The sequence below is a fragment of the Quercus suber genome, unplaced genomic scaffold (assembly GCF_002906115.3).
Source record: "Quercus suber isolate HL8 unplaced genomic scaffold, Cork oak 2.0 scaffold_94, whole genome shotgun sequence".
NCBI lineage: Eukaryota > Viridiplantae > Streptophyta > Magnoliopsida > Fagales > Fagaceae > Quercus > Quercus suber.
The window spans coordinates 700,911-720,532 of NW_027069559.1; the positions used below are offsets into that span (position 1 = coordinate 700,911).

The 19,622-nt window shown below is 35.0% G+C and overlaps 1 protein-coding gene across 2 annotated transcripts; it reads right to left on the bottom strand.

The window, feature by feature from the left end:
• Positions 1 to 260: 260 nt before the first annotated feature.
• Positions 261 to 16,497, bottom strand: LOC112032026 (ran-binding protein M homolog). 2 transcript variants are annotated; one of them, XM_024064725.2, is made up of 10 exons: positions 15,949 to 16,497; positions 14,461 to 14,607; positions 13,698 to 13,784; positions 10,506 to 10,551; positions 9,455 to 9,531; positions 5,764 to 5,926; positions 3,408 to 3,476; positions 2,031 to 2,084; positions 1,570 to 1,656; positions 261 to 811 (listed from the first exon to the last, which is right to left on the bottom strand). In XM_024064725.2, the coding sequence occupies exons 1-10, from the start codon at positions 16,317 to 16,319 to the stop codon at positions 536 to 538; spliced, it is 1,377 nt and encodes a 458-aa protein (XP_023920493.1). In that variant the 5' UTR covers positions 16,320 to 16,497; the 3' UTR covers positions 261 to 535. The 2 variants fall into 2 exon arrangements, with proteins under 2 accessions (XP_023920493.1, XP_023920492.1); XM_024064724.2 differs by having other exon boundaries at positions 2,025 to 2,084; positions 15,949 to 16,494.
• Between the last annotated feature and the right edge of the window lie 3,125 nt (positions 16,498 to 19,622).

The window sequence follows — 19,622 nt, forward strand, 5'->3', positions numbered from 1 at the left end:
ATGATCGCCTTTAGGTCTCTTTAGCATGGCTCAAAATATTATGTCCAAGGATACTTTCTCAAAAGATTTCAACAACTAATCAGATGGCTGATCCGGCGGATAGTAAGAAAGGAAAATTAAGTAAAAGATGGAATCTCAAACAGCTACTCCATTCCGACATTAACACACAATTTTGTGTTAAGTCATTTCTTTTTTAGCTTTGCCTAGCAATCAAATGGCACATTTACTACTTGTGAAGTCAATAAAAATCTCACAAGTCATAATACAAAAGACCTTCCGGATAATCTATCAATTTAAGATTCAAACCACCATTCAATTCAATTAAAATGTTTCATTGAGGTTGCAAGCTTACATGAATCTAGAGAACATCCCATTCCTCCCAAGAAGCATTATTGCAGATCAGCTAAGTAGCAAGGGAGTCTCTGTACAGTATACCATACCCTAAAACCAAGCTGATCGCTTGCAACAGTTTGGGGTAGTGGTCAACTGGCTATATATAACAAGGGGAAGACGAGAGGTGTGATAAACATATCAGCTAGCACTTCTTACCAATGTTGAGTACTCTGTGCAGATAGAAGGCTTCACCTTGATCCCCATTTAAGGACCTTCTCTCCAAGCAGCATGCAGTTAGCTGCCTGAGTAGCCTCTCAAGACAAGATTGCAAGCAACCATGTGAGTCTTTTAGGTTGGGATTCATTGACAAGATCATGGCATTAACTGCATCAGCGACAACTTCTCGCTGTGAATCTTCAAGCAGGTATCCAACTGAGGATTCCTGTGGTTGTTCATATGCCAACAAGGCAACACAATCCTAGAGAGAGAGAGAGAGAGAGAAAGAGAGTTACAATTATTATTTAGCTCAAAACTTCCAAAAGAGTAAGGATCATTATATTGCTTATAAGACATACAGAAACCAATTCACCCTAACTAGCCTAAGCAAGTCATAAAAGCAATAAGTCATATGGTTTACTAGAGCATCCTTTTTTAATTTTATTTTATTTTTATATTTATGACGAGGAACCCCCTCCCTCAAGGTATGGGCCAGTCGGACCACCCCAGAGTGGCAAACCCTGGATGTCTACAATTGAGCATCCTTTTTTGATATGCTACCACCATGAGATGGTAAATTGTGGTTGATACAAAAATTTCTTCCCAGGTCGACACGCACACACAGTTATAGACTGATAGGCACTTCTTGATGTATTTAAAAGGCTCATACGGAAGGTAAAATTTTTCCTTTCACTTTCCTCTTAATTGCATTGTGCTGCTTTAAAAAGGAAAAAAAATAAATAAAAGAAAGAAAGAGAGAGACAAGAATAATTCATGTTTTACTGCAAAAAGTAACATATTAACATTTATCTCAACATCTTCGAAGTGTAGAAGGAAATGAGAGATAAAATTCCGTGTGTTTCATCCAAAGAATTCTAGAACAAAGCAATTATTGGGTCAATTGCTTTGCAACTTACCAAAATCACAGCAAATGCATGGACCAGAGAATTTCAATGCAGAAGTAGTATTTCCTATGTGCAACAGACTTTATCATTGTTGGCAAACAATTTTACTCAGTACCTGAACAAAATCCTCAAACCCGGCAAGCCCAAAAAATTTTGCCAATTGAATCCTTCCATACTTCACAGCTTCCTCCAGTGCCCCAACCTACATGTCAGGTTCAGGTGTATCAAATTATAAATAAATAGTCGATTAAGTATTACTTGATCATAACTTTGTATGTATGAAAATTAGCAGTCTGTGACAACAACAATTAAGGGTTTTCTAACCAACCCTAAAATCAGTCATATGAGAACAATTAATCAATCACATAAATCATGGAGAGAAAGTTGAGAACACTTTGCCATTTTCTACTGACGAACATAGTAAGCAGAATAAAACAAAAAACCTTTGAATGGGTAACTTGCATTCATTTCTTTCAAACAAACAAAAATCTTCTATTATGGAAGTAGCTTGAATTCCTGTGTATAAAGCTACTACTAAGCAAAATTAATAGGGTAAAGAAAAGAACATACACGAACCAATTCAATAAACTTTTGACAGTGAAGCAGAAAGCAGGTAGCCGATTTATCATCCTGCAAAAAGCACAATTGATTGTCAATGCCTGGATAAATAAAGGAGATCTAAGAAAGGTTGAAGAAAACCCTTAAATGGTGAAACTAAATTACAATTTATAAAAATCTGCACTACAATTAGTGCTCAACAATGATCACATATCTCTCATCTTCTACCACAAGAATCAAGCACAAACTCAAATTCAGAACAAAAAATGACATGCCATCAAGGAGCAGTATCACACTGAAGCTATAACAACACACCCAAACTATTTTTCAATTACATATATCACCCAATAATCTAAAATTTCAAATAATTGTTTCTCTAAATTGAAACCCCCCCCCCAACCCAAAATCTGTAATCCTGATTCTGCCCTGATGCTATGAGAACATTGGAAAATAAAAACAAAAACAAAAATGCATAAACATGTTCTCAAAGTTCTCATTTAGCTAGTGACAACTTTCAGGTATGGGAAGCTATAAGTTTCAAACCTCAAAGTATAATCATCTCTTCTACTGAAAAAGAGGACCCTGCTGAAGTTATCAATCTAGTTTTTGTCCCAGAAATACTAAATAGCCCTTTGTAAATATAACAAAAGAACAATTTTGATTTGAAAATGTCAATCAAGTAATTTGATAATGAGAGGACATCAGTATGTTTTCTTTTCTAAATGGTTCCTAGATTGATTGAATTTTAGATGTGAAAAGCTCTAGCTCATTGGAGAAAAGATATTCAAAAAACGATTTGACCAGTTAAAAAAAATATCTTAGGACTTATCTTTCAAATGGATTAGTATGGCTTATCCATACTTCTGCCAGCAGTTGACAAGAAACAACCAGATATTCATGCAGAAAACCAAGTCAGGTTTCATTCCACCAGCTCAAACCACAGTAAGAAATCTCAGTGCCATGTTGCACTGATAGAGCACATAGAAATTTCAAACACAGTTCAAACAGCAGGAAGGACAAGAATTGAGGCAGTTAAGCAGTTCAGAAGAAATACTTAAAAAATGGTTATGGTATTGAAGCATGACTGATGATAATAACAATTGTAATCAATGGCACATGTGGTGGGCAAAAGGGAATGTGGGGGGGCTGGGCAAGGGGAGGGGGTGTTTGTTAAAGTAAGAGGCAGGGACTAGGAGTAAACAACAATTCGTGTGTTACAATGCTTGGACATTTACCAATTTAGATGACATATATGCCTTGTGAATAAGTATTAAACAACATTCGTTGCACATTAACAATTAAATAAACCTTCTGAATATCAGAGCCAGGTTGGCAATACACTTTTTAAACATTAATGAACATCATTCAAGAGAACACTCTGAAAGTTGAGTCCACCTGAACAATCTGGGGATACCAGTCATGAAGTTTACCAAGTGCAGCATCAATCTCCCCATTCTTTATTAGCTTCATGCACAGTGAAAATAAGTCAGCCAAATTTACAATATTAGCAAAATTAACACAGCTCAAATTAGTTAGCTAAAAAAGGGTAGTTCAAATAAAATAAAAGCAAAAAAACAGAGCTAGGAAACAAAGCAGTTGGAGATAATAAGTAAACCAAAAAAAAAAAAAAAAAATGTAAGAGAACATAATAAGTGAACTTCAGTTCACACACTCAGAAAAGGATTAGGCAATCTCCTCAAGCATGTGATCATTGGAAAATAATTTAATGTAAATTGTGGTTGCCTCTTGCACCCAATGGGATAGATATCGAGGCCCATTGCACTGATTTTGGTAATCAGAACTAAAAGCCCAGGTACCTTAACCCAATCCACATTTTTGGTTAAGCTCTAGTAGAGAAGTAACAACAATTCTTGCAAGTAAGATGATGGTGATGTGGGACTATTGTACTTTAACACGACCACATGGTTTTTTTTAATAAGTAACATGACCACATGGTTCTTACAAACATTATTATGATGTGTTTTCTTGCAAAACTTGGGTGGGATCATATCTTCTTCTTTTATTATTTTTTCTTTTTTATTGATTATTATTATTTTTACCCGGTTTATTGCTAAGTTGCACACAACGACTCTCCATCCCATTCTTATGTAGGGAGGAACCATTTAAGCTATAATTCACTCATGGGTTGGCTCATTGCAATATTTCACTTCTTGTACTTCTTCATTTTCCTCAATTAATTAACCATTCAGACCATTTGCTGAAGATTTCACCCTTTCAATCTAATGATTGAGCGAGGTCTTTTTATTTATTTATCAATTTATTTACATATTTAGTTCTTCTAATGCATATGATCTTGTAGTATGTTTTTATATTTTTTTCCCCTTAATTATTTTAATTGTTGTTAGCTATAAGTTAAATTTTTGCAGCAAAAGTTCCCACATTTAATAAAGAGAATATATTGAATTAGACCAATCACAGACAGAATAGTAACTTTAAGGAATAACTTTGAAATATTGGTGCTGCACTACATATGATATCTTAGCAAACTTCAGGAATGACATAAACTATTAACCATGAGTGAGGATTTGATCACTTCATATTGCATAAGAAAACACATATGCAACAATAAGCACCTGTTGCTGAACTGAAGGAAACCCACAATATCATCAATATTCCCCATGAATCAATGAGCTCCAATTCAGCCATTCATATGTATTTACTTCTCCAAGTATTTTATGGAGGACTTTTGTAAACTAGAAAATAGAGATTTATTAAGATAAGATGGAACATCTAATCCAGAACATTTCCAATCAATTTTAAAACAAATAAAAGCTATACTTCAGCATCTCATTAAAACGTTATTTATTGGTCATCAACTTTCTATAGTTGCAGCTGCAAAGAACTCATTCTGAGAGTTTGATTCAGCTGGGCTACTCCTAAACTGAAATATTTAATGCAAAGATAGATAAAATCACACCACCTCACTGCACAAAAAGAAGAAGAAGAAAGAAATGGAAAAGAAAATTTGAATAATTCACAAAAGGATCTTTTATCAGTCCAAAGAAGAAATTAAGTAGAGAGAACATATTTCCTTATTAGCCCAATAGGACTTCACATCAAAAGAATATAAATTGATAATGAATTTTAAAAGATGAATATACATGTGCGTGTGTGCGCATGCGTGCTACAGTCTCACATGTTTGCAAACTTTGCACATACAAGCATTAGTAAAGCTGGATATCTTCTAACTTTTAAAACTAGCGGAGTCAAATGATTGGTATCTTTCACTCACATTGAAAGGTGAAGAAAAGGATGTATCTTTTATGTGGAAAGAAGCATTTAATTTATAGTTTGTTATCTCTCATAAAAAGCCTCTTTTTATTTTTATGAATAAGAAAATTTCCTTGACGAATCTCAGTATACAAGAAATATACTAAGAGGAAAAAAACAGTCAAGACATTGAACTGTCAATGAAAGTACGCAAAGAGGAAGAAGGTGGGCAACACAGCCATCAACACATGCTCACAGTGGAGGAGCAAGTGATCAATTGTCTCACCAGTTTTTTTTTTTTTCCACTTAATTATTTTATAGCCTAAATTTTATAAAAATCCGTCATTGCATGGGATAATGGTAAGACCCATAGAATATTATATATCTATATATAATCAAAAGGTTAGTGAAACCCTCATATCACAGTCACATATTAGAGAAGAGCATGAGAGAGAACACTGAACCCATATTTGTAAACCAAAAGTCCATATGGACATAAAATTAGTCTAAAATTTCATACCTGTCGTAGAGTCTTTCTCTCATTCAATGCATACATGATGTCCTGCTCATCAAAGCCATTCTCTTGAGCTATATGGACAGGAGGCACAGTAGTTTTGCTAGCCATGTCAAATGAGTTGAGAGTCTCTTCATAGCCATAATGTAGTAAGTAGGAGCGTACAATTCTGGTTAAAGATACAAGCACATTAGGACTTGAAGAATGGTAGTCATAAATCAAATAACAGTAACATGACTTTTCATAACATAGCCAAAATGTGTTGCTAAGACATACATAGTTCTATGGTGTATATAGCATGAACAATAAATATCTTTAAGACATACATAGTTCAAAGACACATATAGCTATGAACAATCTTTAACAGTTTTGCATGCATTTAGCAGGACATCAGCAAGAAAAAAGGCAATGGAAATTTGAATAGCCAACACCCTACAGTCAGAGATGTTAGGTAGACCACTATGTATTGGATCAAATTTACTAGGTCCTTGACTATATGATAATGAATATCCCTAAATTCAAGATTGCTACAAACATAGCCAAAATGGAATTCTATTTTCATCCCTTTTTCATGAGAGATCTTCCAAATGTATCAGCAAAGGCATAAAATACATCCTTACACACCAAAAAAAAAAAAAAAAAAAAAAATGTATCAGCAAAGCCATAAAATACATCCTTACACACCAAAAAAAAAAAAAAAAAAAAAAGGATTACAGAGACTCCTATTATGCTCTCTCTCTGGAATCTAAATCTAGGACTCCTTCAGGAAAATGTAAAGATTCAGTATTCCAATGACATGAACCTAATGATATAATATCACTTTATCTAATCTGAATTCAACATCTTATGAAAAATTTTCCTTTTAAAAATTAGATAAGTAAATAGCTATTTTATTTTATTTTTAAGTATGAATACAATAAGAAAGCTTTACATAACTGTTTTTTTCCTCAATGATAATCTTATTGCCCCCACAGAAAAATTTGAATTTTATCTCCGCTAACAGGACTTCAAACATTTCAGCCATTTGAAATTCTTAAGAGCAGGTGTTTACACAGTATAGGACCCAGCACAGCTTCTAACCCTGCTCCCACCTCATATATTTAGGACACATTTGGTAGACTATAATGTAATAGATATTCCTATGGCATAACTATTCAGTTGTTTGGTTATGTTTTTATTACAATGAATAGCTATTCCTTATGAATAGCTATTCTTCAAAATGAGGAATAATTATTCCTTATCAAAAGTACTGAATATCTATTCCTTCACCTTATGTAATAACTTTTTAAAAAAATTTCCAAAACAGCTATTAGTTGCCACATCTTTAAAAGGAAAGAAAATAAATTTTCCTTGTTCTTAATTATTAGCTATATTTTGAACACTCTAAAATAAGTGTATTTTAGGAAATATGGCTTAAAAATGATTTAATTACACCTTTTTATACTCTACTAAATTGTGGATGCATATTCAGGTTTCTATTCCTAAATGGTCACAAAACTAATGAATAGTAATACTTATTACATTCTAACTTAATGTGTTCCTCGTAATACTTATTCCTATTCACATGTAATAATCATTATAATGTATCAAACGTGCCCTTAAGGTTCTTCCTACTGGCTTTGTAAACTTCTTCTAACCACTGATTGCCCTTCTTAAATTCAAGAAAAGCAACCAGAGCTATCCTTTCCCTTCAACGCTCTTATTTGATAAATTTGGAATCCCAATTCTAGACTTGAAGATCATTTAGGATTTGAAACCTCATTTGCTAGTTGATCTCCAAACATTATATTTGACATTTGAAGTTGAAGGAAACGAAAAAGGAAGAGGACGAAGCAGTACCAAATTTAGAAAAAAAAAAAAAAAAAACTCTTCTCTTGAATCAGTTGGCACATAATTGCATTGTTCTAAAAATTACATAGGCAGAAATTATAATTTTATAACCAAAGAATAAACCAAGAGTCAAGCTCCACTGTAGGACAAGCTTCAATAGTAACAAAGGTTTCTAGTTCTTTTGCCACAAATCAGATGATTCAGGAAAGTAGTACTTAAATCAGAAGAACCTCAACAGGTGTACAGCAGAGTCGAAAATGTCTTGGATGAATAAGATTAATCTGATGTGAACATACCCATGACTGACATTTGGCGGCAAAGATATCTTTTCAACTGTCATTTGTTGCTTCATCCTCTCTTGTTTTTCAAAATCCTAATCAAATGACACAAATGAAATAGAAAAAATTAACAAAGGAAACAACAACAGTGAGTAATTCCAGCAAAAGAATAAAAAGGCAAAGCATGATAACAAAACAAATTATCTATCACTTAATTTTACTTCACTAACCCAATTCAATAAGTGGAAATAATCCTTCATAGATATGAAATCCAGAAACAACATATTTCATTATTTTGTACTTTTCAGTTTTTTTCCCCTGAAAATTTGAGAGCATTATTGGGGGTTTTGAATGTGGAAGTGTAATTTAGGACTCGGAAAATCAAGGAAAAATGAAATAAAATTTGAAATATCTATGGGTTTTTCAAATGTTTTGAATAATTTGTTAGTTTAAGATTTACTTTTTTCATTACGTTGTTCTTTCATTTGTTGCAAATTTAAGGAATTTGTCTAAACATCAAAAAATTTTTTTTTTTCAAGGAATATGAATGGAAATAAAGACACTTTTAAGGAATTGGGGTGGGTGGGCAGGGCGAGTGCTGATATCCACAATGCATACAGGGTAGGAGGAACACCACCAAAAGCAAGGGCAGGAGATGAGATCCCCAAAAACTAAATGCCCCCTGCCATCCCTAAAAGAAAGACAATTTGGAGGAGCAGTGCAAAGGGAAGAGACAGAGAGAGTTGAGGTTAGGTTGAGAGGACTTGGGGCTAAAATTTAAAAGAGAAAGAAATGGAGGGGAACTCTGGTCAAAGTGGTTGAAGTGGTGCCATTAATGTACCCAAGTAGTGTATATATTAGCAATACTTGGGTGTTTATGAGGGTGCAGCACATGCACTCTAGTCTGAAGTCAGTGTGTGTGTGTGTGTGTACATATCACATTCTTCAACCTAGGCAATCACCTAATATGGTAGGCTGAGATTCAAAATTCTGGGAAATAACGTAAAGCTGCAAACAAAAACCCACACTTAAAACCAATAGAAGAAAAAGGAGGAGGAGCATATCTTGCCTCAAGATCAAAAGCAAATGGTTTCTGCCCAAAGTTGACATGGACCCTGCCAAATTCAGATCAAACACATCTGAAATATCAGGACCTTTGCCACTATGATAAAAAGAAGCTGTAATATGATTAATATGCAATACGTAATAGAACAATTTGTAAGTTCAAGGAGACTTCACAGGACAGGCAATTTAGCATTGTTCACAAACCTGTTAAAGAAGTGTATCAGATGCTATAGACTGTTGGCTATAAAAAAAAAAAAAAAAAAACTCTTCTCTTGAATCAGTTGGCACATAATTGCATTGTTCTAAAAATTACATAGGCAGAAATTATAATTTTATAACCAAAGAATAAACCAAGAGTCAAGCTCCACTGTAGGACAAGCTTCAATAGTAACAAAGGTTTCTAGTTCTTTTGCCACAAATCAGATGATTCAGGAAAGTAGTACTTAAATCAGAAGAACCTCAACAGGTGTACAGCAGAGTCGAAAATGTCTTGGATGAATAAGATTAATCTGATGTGAACATACCCATGACTGACATTTGGCGGCAAAGATATCTTTTCAACTGTCATTTGTTGCTTCATCCTCTCTTGTTTTTCAAAATCCTAATCAAATGACACAAATGAAATAGAAAAAATTAACAAAGGAAACAACAACAGTGAGTAATTCCAGCAAAAGAATAAAAAGGCAAAGCATGATAACAAAACAAATTATCTATCACTTAATTTTACTTCACTAACCCAATTCAATAAGTGGAAATAATCCTTCATAGATATGAAATCCAGAAACAACATATTTCATTATTTTGTACTTTTCAGTTTTTTTCCCCTGAAAATTTGAGAGCATTATTGGGGGTTTTGAATGTGGAAGTGTAATTTAGGACTCGGAAAATCAAGGAAAAATGAAATAAAATTTGAAATATCTATGGGTTTTTCAAATGTTTTGAATAATTTGTTAGTTTAAGATTTACTTTTTTCATTACGTTGTTCTTTCATTTGTTGCAAATTTAAGGAATTTGTCTAAACATCAAAAAATTTTTTTTTTTCAAGGAATATGAATGGAAATAAAGACACTTTTAAGGAATTGGGGTGGGTGGGCAGGGCGAGTGCTGATATCCACAATGCATACAGGGTAGGAGGAACACCACCAAAAGCAAGGGCAGGAGATGAGATCCCCAAAAACTAAATGCCCCCTGCCATCCCTAAAAGAAAGACAATTTGGAGGAGCAGTGCAAAGGGAAGAGACAGAGAGAGTTGAGGTTAGGTTGAGAGGACTTGGGGCTAAAATTTAAAAGAGAAAGAAATGGAGGGGAACTCTGGTCAAAGTGGTTGAAGTGGTGCCATTAATGTACCCAAGTAGTGTATATATTAGCAATACTTGGGTGTTTATGAGGGTGCAGCACATGCACTCTAGTCTGAAGTCAGTGTGTGTGTGTGTGTGTACATATCACATTCTTCAACCTAGGCAATCACCTAATATGGTAGGCTGAGATTCAAAATTCTGGGAAATAACGTAAAGCTGCAAACAAAAACCCACACTTAAAACCAATAGAAGAAAAAGGAGGAGGAGCATATCTTGCCTCAAGATCAAAAGCAAATGGTTTCTGCCCAAAGTTGACATGGACCCTGCCAAATTCAGATCAAACACATCTGAAATATCAGGACCTTTGCCACTATGATAAAAAGAAGCTGTAATATGATTAATATGCAATACGTAATAGAACAATTTGTAAGTTCAAGGAGACTTCACAGGACAGGCAATTTAGCATTGTTCACAAACCTGTTAAAGAAGTGTATCAGATGCTATAGACTGTTGGCTATTCAGGATTACAAACTAAAGGTTACCAAACTCAAAAGCTTGACAGTTTTCTATAACACATTACTGAAGCAGATGGACCCATTATAAAGCACAAGCAGTTTAACTTTTCTACAGATTCAACCCAGTGTCCATTCTTATCAATTAATTGTTCAATCATATACAAAGAGTGTATGTGTGTGTGTGTGTATATTAAATTATTGAAGCCAATTTATTCATTTTCTTATTTGAATTTGAATGGTGAGAGGCAATGCATATATAGGTCAAAACATAACCATCTATTTTTTTATAGAAGGAAAAAAAAAAAAAAAGTCACATATTTCACTTAGTTATCTCTATTCTAAGAACCCTTAACCTTTTATTTATTAAACACTCTAGTCTAAGAATCCTTGACTCATCCATAGAGACTCCCATAAATCTACTAAACTATCTTATGCTTTGCATAACCCACTCCGACAGTTCCTTGGTTGCCTCCCCCCTCCATCTCAATGTCGACCAACTTTGAACAATTAGCTAATGGAATAATCTCTTGCAAGCCTTCGTGGGGCACCATGGCCCATGTACTCGCTGCATGTGGTCTCAATTCACCTTTTCCCAACACCTGGTTGCGCCCTACCAAAACAGCCTGTTGTCCACCCAGTCTCTGTCTTCCTCCCCACTAAAGCTCAGTTGAGCCTCATCAGTTTTTCTCCAGTTCCATTCCCTAGCACTTGAATGTTGCCTTAGATGCTAAACCACATGGAACTCCACCCTATATTAAGCTCCTTGTACTGTCGCTACCACACCCATTGTGCATTCAACCCCCTCGGTACTGCTGTGAAGACCACGTTTGCCCTTGACACCTCCAAGCTACCCACTGCCTGTCTGCCTAGCCCCCACATTCCAGAGTTATAGTCTCACTTGTCACAGTAATATCTCTGGTCTGACCCATATATACTGAATCAGGACGTTGTATTTTCTCTCACCTAAAGTCTCTTCAAAATCTTTCAGCCCATTGGGTTTTTGGTCTTCTAGGTATTAAGGTGAAGCTTTTAGAGCTTTGGCCCACCTCAAAGTGAATGGGTCAAATACTTAAAAGTTATAACCCCTTTAGCGCATGTTGCGTTGTTAGAGTCATGCCCACTCTGGTTCGTCCCTCTTGGCTTCCCCAAACAAGGACTGACTTACCTTTCTTAAAGTTTTCCCAAGATACTGGCCTCTTGCTATCATAGTTTAAATTGGTAAACTATACAAGTCCACCAATTCTTGTGAGAGGAGTGTCATTGGCTGTTGCCTTAAACTATTGGCTAGATCCTCTCCCTCCTATCTAGTAGAAGATTTACTCTCTCTCTCTCTCTCTCACACACACACACACACACACACACTATGGATTATGGCAAGCATAGTCCCTACATGAGCACAATTCTGAAACTCTTTCTCACTATGGAATAGGGCACTCATTGCCCCTATATGAGCACAAAAAGGTAAGGAAGCCCCCACCAATCTGACAAAGGAGCTCTAACCAAACTAATTGTGAAACCTGAGGTTAGTGTCAACATCACTGATGAAGACAAAGGTTTAACAAATCTCCCTTGGTTCCTTGTGTTTTTCTGATTTGTAGATTTTATTTGGTTAGCTCTGCATTTGACAAGTACCAATTTATATGCCGCACCATTGTTGAATCTTGTGTATCCTAGCAGTGTTAATAAAATTACTTTTTGATTTTGCAGAACCTGAACTGCATCCTGGCACACCAATATGGATATGTGTCAGATACAGATACACCTGCCTATTTGATAAAAAACTAAACCTATACGTTAAAAGTCACATCCCACTCCCAGTCAAATGACCTATTGGAACATTAATGACATAATAATAGCTAGTGGAAGTAACATCAAAAAAAAAAAAAAAAGACATTGAGATAGAACTTTTGGACTTATGCAGAACAGTGAGCTGGTCCAAGTGGACTTGTGGATGATGACTTTGTTCAGACTTGGAACTTATCAAAAAAGCTTAGCCTTGGAAGCTCCTGCATCACGTATCTTAGGTTCTTACACAACACTAACGCTATCAGAGATTTCCCCATCATTACTGGACCATCAAACATGCTGACAGTAGTAACTGATTCAGTACTGATGTTTCTACATATTTTGAGTCTTTGACTTGCTGAATTATTAGAAAACTACTATTCCCTCTGCTAAAGTGAACATGATTAGGCTTTTCATTTTCTTGGAAGAAGGCTGATTATTTATTGGGACTACTACATGATCACAGTCTGACATGTAGTAGAACAACTATAGATACAAAAAAATGATTCATAAAAGTGAATTATATATATGCAGACACAATTACAGTCTTGCAACTTATTAAGAAAGAAAAACATAGCACTGCAAGCAGTGTAACAAATAGAGTTTTTATACAAGGTTGCAAACAGGAGAAGTGCATGAAAGGGATAAATTTATGACGATTCAATAGATTAAATTCACCATATTCTTGTTTCTTTTTCCTAGATTTCAGGAAGCCCCAAGCATAGATAGTATTAGCGCTTATCAACATTTACATTCAGTTGCTTATGGATGATTCTAGTTGAGCCCTTACGTGCCATGTACAGAATCCTCTAACCCAACTTACCAAAAAATAAATAAATAAATTTTATGTCTTAAAAAAAATAAAAAAGAGTAGTTGGCCTGACAATTGTTTTATGATGTTGGCAGCAAAAATTCAATACTTTAACAAACACACAATGAGCAAAACTATGCCACATCCATGCAAGAGAAACCAAAAGATCACATTTAATGGTATTAACAAATATCATAAATAATTAATATCCACTAGTAGAGCAAAAGTTCCAGACTTAGATTGATATCTGTACTATATGAATCCTGCAATAACATGCACTCACAACTTCCTTATTACAATAGGTTTATCACAGAAGGATGAAGCAGCATAAAATTTTTAAAGAGACGATACAACTTACTCCTCATTTTGGCTGTGAACAGCAATTGTAGGAAATAAGGAACCCTTCACATCATTGTACACTGTTCCTACTACTGCTCCATTTTTACTGGTAACAACAAAGAGCAGACATATAATTATCAGAATCCTTGGAAAAAGGGGACAATTACAGGAAGTAAATTAAAGTTATTGTAAGTTGCTTATGCTTTGTGGACCATCTTCTCATTCACTGTGGTAGCTTATGCTTTGTGGGTGCAAATGTTACAAGCTTTTGGGGTTCAATGGGTCATGCCAGGTTCTGTGGTGAGTTTGGTGTCTTGTTGGAGTAATTGGTTGGGAAAATATGCTTTGGACGTATGGAATATGGTTCTTGGTTGTTTGATGTGGGTTGTTTGGTTGGAAAGAAACCGGCGCTCTTTTGAGGGTCTGGAGAGAACGCTTGATCAGTTACAAGCGCTCAGCCGAAATACTCTTTTTGAATAAGCTAAGTGCTGGGGTTATTCAAACTGTTCTTCTGCTTTGGAGTTCTTTTCTACCCTTAGTAGTGCCACTTAAGTTGCTTCTCTTATTCTGTTTTCAGTTTTTTTTGTTTGCTGTTTTTTGTGTTCACCATCATGAACACCTGTAATGGCTGTTTGCATTGTTCTTGTTGAATAAAAGTCTTATTACGGATAAAAAAAGAAGAAGTTATTCACGAGCCCAAGATGGCTACATGATTTAATAACATACTAAACTGCGTTGATTCCAACAACTAATAAACTGAAGGTAGCAAACAAATGTCTTACGTGAAAAAGAATTCATGTGAAGCATAATTAATTCCAGCACCAACTATATCATTAGCTGTGTAGGTTGGGCCAAAAGCCTCTCCCTTTCCTTGTCCACGATAAAGCATTCCATCATCCCCATGGTATCCAAAACTGTGTGGCTCCCACCTGCCCCATAATTAATTAATTAACAATAATAACAACAAAAATTTCAAAGCTCATGTACAATGTTACAATGTAAGACTGCACAAAAAAAAGGTTTATTATTTATTTTTCAAATCTCAAGAAGTACACCAATAAATTCTTGCTCAACCGGCATATCTTGCCCTCATAAGAGCAAGGTGGTGGGTGAGATTGTGGGTTCAAGAGTCAAGACTCCCTGCGTACATGTGCAATTTTCCAATCAAACAAAAAATATGCCTAGAGAACAATGGCAACTATAGAACTCACCCAAGAGAAAATGTGCACAATGGATTTAAACATGTAACTCACTAATCTTGTATAATTTCATAAAAGAACCTTGTTTTTGAAGGAGCTACCAACGATTTGTAGAGCCAAATGTATGTTAAACTGGTGGGTCCCACCACAAGCATTGGAGCACTACTTTTGGCAGTATATTTACTATATAAAAACCATGGGCTATGGTTCAACCTTAGAGGTTCTAACCTCCACAAATTAGTAGAAATCTTAATTTGGTATCTAAAGGTGTTTGGTTATCTTTCCAAGAGCCTTGTAAGTCAGTGGTACAGCCAACTCTCTTTTATTAGAAGCACTAGGGTTTGAATCCCCCCTCTCCCATTGTTGTAGTTATGGAGTTATCAAAAGAAAAATTATGAGAATAGTCTGCTGGCTCTAGTTAGCTCAACTGATAAAGTTTATTCTCTTCAAATATGGAACTTAGTTTCAAATACCTCCAAAACCAAAATTCAACTGGTGTCTTGGCCTGATTATTATTTTTTGATAGGTAGATAATGAGATTCAAACCACAAACCTAAGGCACCACAAAGTATGCCATTCCCTTTTGGCTATCACTTGAAGCCCACCCCACCCACCCCCCAAAAAAAAAAAAGCGTCTTGGCTTGATCACAAAAGGCAATCATCAAAGAGCGGATGTCATAGTTTCAAATCCTATCTTTATCTATCCAAAAAAAGTTATGAGACTAGTCTTAATTCAGCTTAATGTGAGTGGACTAGTCTTAATTCAGCTTAATGTGAGTATTTTGTTTAGTTAAGTCTACTACAAGTCACAACATCTAAAGTAGAAAGATTACCACTACTTCTACACAGACAGCAGTTAACTAAGTAAAAATGATTAACAAGCTGCACACTTTGAGCCTTGCAACATTGAAACTCTTTCAAATTGAACTCCTACAAGTCCCTAAAATCCCAAGCCCTTTGTTCACAAATCATTTACGTTTTCAACAATAACACTACACACTTACACACACCCTCCCAATTTCACAACTTTCTTATATTTCCTGCTATTCATAGAAAAAGAAAAACACAAACCCGGGCTGTCTCCGCATCTTGAAATTGTCAGGGGTGAAGCCAATGGCGATCTGGCCTTTGGCCCCGGAGTCCTTGACGTAAATCTCGAAGTAGTAAACGAGTCGCTTCACCGGAGCCGGCTTGTTAGCTTGCACCACTCCGACATCGTGGCCGTGGAGGTTCACGCTAGGGTACTTCACCGAAATCTTATCGGTGGAAACCACCAGGAAACCGCCTGAGCTGTTTATAGTGTTGAGCTCCGTCGGGGACTCGTCGTCTTCCGTGTCCTCTTCCATCTCCTCCTCCTTCTTCTTGTGCGCCCCACGCGCCACCTCCAAGAAATACGACCCCACCTCCTCCTCGTTCTTGCTTCCACTATTGTTGTTCGTCATTGTTTTCTGATTCGATCAAATAAAAAAAGAAACCCTAGAAATGTGAATTTGAGAAATGAAATGAAATTGAATTTTATCAAAATTTTGGATTTGGAATTTTTTTTTTTGGTTGCTTTGTTAAAATTTGTTCCTTGCTTTTTGAATCTTTTTTTTGCTGAATACACACTCATCGGAGGGAGGGTTTTACTTGTCTGCGACCATGAGCTGGGTGTTACTATTCTTCCATGGGACACGTGTCAGTGTTAACAGTATACTCTTGCTCAATGATGACGTGGCAGCATCAGATTATTTCTAATATTGGAAAAAGAAAAGAAATGCTGTGTTTTTTAATAACTTTTTGTGAGATTGGCAGTAGTAAGAGCCCGTATGATAGAGGTTAAGTGTTTAGTTGCTGTGAAAGTACATGTCCTGTTATTTAAACAACAAAAATTGTTGTTCAAACAACATTCATATACAGACACTAAATAATTTTAATTTGTTACAAAATAACTTTGCAAGTTGCAACTTTCAACTTGAATATATAGATAATATATATATAATTAGTATCTTAACATAGTGATAAAAAACAATCTTTATATAACAAATATTCAGATATTATAACTTTTTTTTTTTTGGGATAAAACCAGATATTATAACTTGAAATGCTATTATCTATTTAAAATAACATAAACAAAAAAAACAAAAAAGAGCTACTCAGCTGCAAAGCCATCACTAGTAAAATACTTTTAATCAGAATTCTAGAAATAGTAGGAAATAAATTTATCACAACTGTGGATTGGAAATCTTTTACTAAAAATTGGGTTAACTATCTATACTTTCTCTCCTCTAATTTATTGTGATGATTTAACATTTTGAAAATAAAAAAGAGAAAAAGTTCAGACCTGGTTACAATGATCTTGCACTCTTAATTCCAATAACAAAACCATTTTGAGATAATTCATAACTTCTGACTTGCCAATAATTTGATTTTTTATTGCTCTAGTTTTGGTTAATTGATTAGTTCAATCTGGGAAAAAAAAAAAATTATCGTGTTAAATAGGATCATAGATTTGAACAATTTGAGACTTTGGTCAATATAATTGGTAAGGAGCTCCTTTTTTTTTTTTTTGATATCGGTAAGGAGCTCCTTGAGAGACAACACAATCAGGGAGTTAATTGGGACAGAATAATGAAATTATGGATGCTATTGCTAGCACACTTCATTCAACTTCAAAAAAGAAAAACCTCTATTCCTAATCCTTTGTATTCAAGAAAGAACCACTGCAAATCAAATTCCTTCCTCTGTCTTCTCGTGCTTCCCAATGTTCCCATATCTTCCATTACCGCTTGAATCTGCAGCATCCAGGAAGTCTTGTGTTCGGACATAATGCCAACTTCAATTTATAATTGTCTCTAATATCTCTTGGTTTGGTTAAGTAAGATAATACCAACATTCACAATGTCAGTTATACATGGTCTTATTCTAGTATAACTTTAAATTTCAATAATATGATTTCAAGGAGATCCGTAAAAGTTAGGTTATAATTTTTACAAAAAACCTAGATTTTAGATCTTCTTTTTCTATGATTTTTTAGTTTTTTATATTTTGAGAGAAGAGAGAAATACAAGGGTAGCAAAAATACAAATTTACCCATGTTTTTAATAGATGTGGGTAACTGAAGACAAACGGAGCTAACCTCAAGTGAGTAAAATGTCAAATTTTAAATCACAGGTAGGTAAAGTATTTTTCGAACAAAACAAAAGTAGGCAAAGTGTAATTTTTCCAAATTTAAAATTAGCAATTGGAAAAGTTGTCTCATTAGCGCATTTGGATGCAATTTTTATTGAAATTTTATTTATTTATTAAAAATTGGTTAAGGTACAATTGCACTTAAAAAAAAAAAAAAGAAGTGGGCCTGGAATCCAAATATATTACCTATCATGGAAGTAAACATGTTAGTCTTGAAAAAGATATATATAAGCAAACAAGTTTAAAAAAAGTATAAACACATTTTTGTTGAAAGTATAAACAAATAAAAAAAAAAGTTTAAAGAAAAAGCTTAGCTGAACACTTAATTTGAATTGGAATTCATGACTACTCTTTACAGTCAAAGCATGTTTAGCAAATTTTGCAAAGTCCAACTTCAAAAGTAGCCAATGCCTAAGAACGTATTGTGTGGGCCAGTGTGGCGTTACACTTATCAAGTAGCTATAAAGTTAGCAAAAGTTATTACTTATTAAGGACAGTGAAGGATCAATTGGGGGGGGTGGGTGGATCACTCTCATGCTAAATAACTCAATGCTTTTGGAAAGCAATTGGAAACTGGAACCTCCCTACAAATTTATCATTTTTGTTTGGAAAGTGGAAACTTCTATATAAAGCCTTCCTGATTAAGGAAGAATACGTGAACTTGTATGACATTCAATTTTATTCTTGAAGTACCCCTTCTCATGAGCTTAATGGAGTAACTTAACCTTGAGGCTTGAGAACTGGTAAGATCCAATCTCAATCCTTTCTTTTCTGGTTAGTACATTGGTTGGTTAGACCAAACAAGGGCAACCTAGGAGTAAACTACAATAACTGAATAACACAATTATTCTGACCACTCCATGGGTTATATGGCTCTATAGGAACCAAGCTGTGCATGAGGGTACATAAGTATTAATGATCAAATATTGGTTTGCAGGTAGACCTGGTACTTTTCAACATATGCTGAAAATTCAATCGAATACAGGGCCTACAGATATGAATTGAAGAAGAGACTGATAGATTCGCAGGTTCTCATCATTTGGAAACAAGAAAGCTTGTGGAGTAGAATCGACTTTGTCACTAAGCCACAAGAAGAAATTTTTTTCCTGGATGCATAAGTCTTCAACCTAATAACAGAAAGGTAGCAACATTGCTGGCAATAAGAAAGGCAATGCTTCAAACCAAGAAGACTAGTTGTAAGAGACAAATCTTCTTAATGTCTTCCAAGGAAACAGAAACTTTTGTTGTAATGCTATGGGCACTGAATTGGGGCTGGGATCTGGGATTTGGTAGGTTGATTGTGGAAGGTGAGGACAGCTTCTTGATCCAACAGATTTCTTGATTGGCCCTGTTTTAATTCTTATGGTATAGTTGTGGATGATATCAAGGAGTGCAGTAGGGGCTTTAGAAGTATTTCTTTTACTGGAGTTAGTAAATCTCGTAATAAAGCTGCAATAGAATGTTGGCTGCTGTATCTTTAGGTATGGGGGGTTCTAATGCCCACCCATTATCCAAACCATTGTAAACACTGATATTAACTATTAAGCAATAAACAAATATTTGTTGCTTTTATT

What these genes read in the sequence shown, in the direction of transcription:
- LOC112032026 (XM_024064724.2), bottom strand. Translation starts at nt 16,319, where the DNA reads ATGACGAACAACAATAGTGGAAGCAAGAACGAGGAGGAGGTGGGGTCG. An exon ending in GTTCACAGCCAAAATGAGGA is followed by an intron (nt 10,552 to 13,697) that starts GTAAGTTGTATC and finishes TGAATTTGGCAG; the next exon opens with GGTCCATGTCAACTTTGGGC. An exon ending in CATTTGCTTTTGATCTTGAG is followed by an intron (nt 9,532 to 10,505) that starts GCAAGATATGCT and finishes TCATTTGATTAG; the next exon opens with GATTTTGAAAAACAAGAGAG.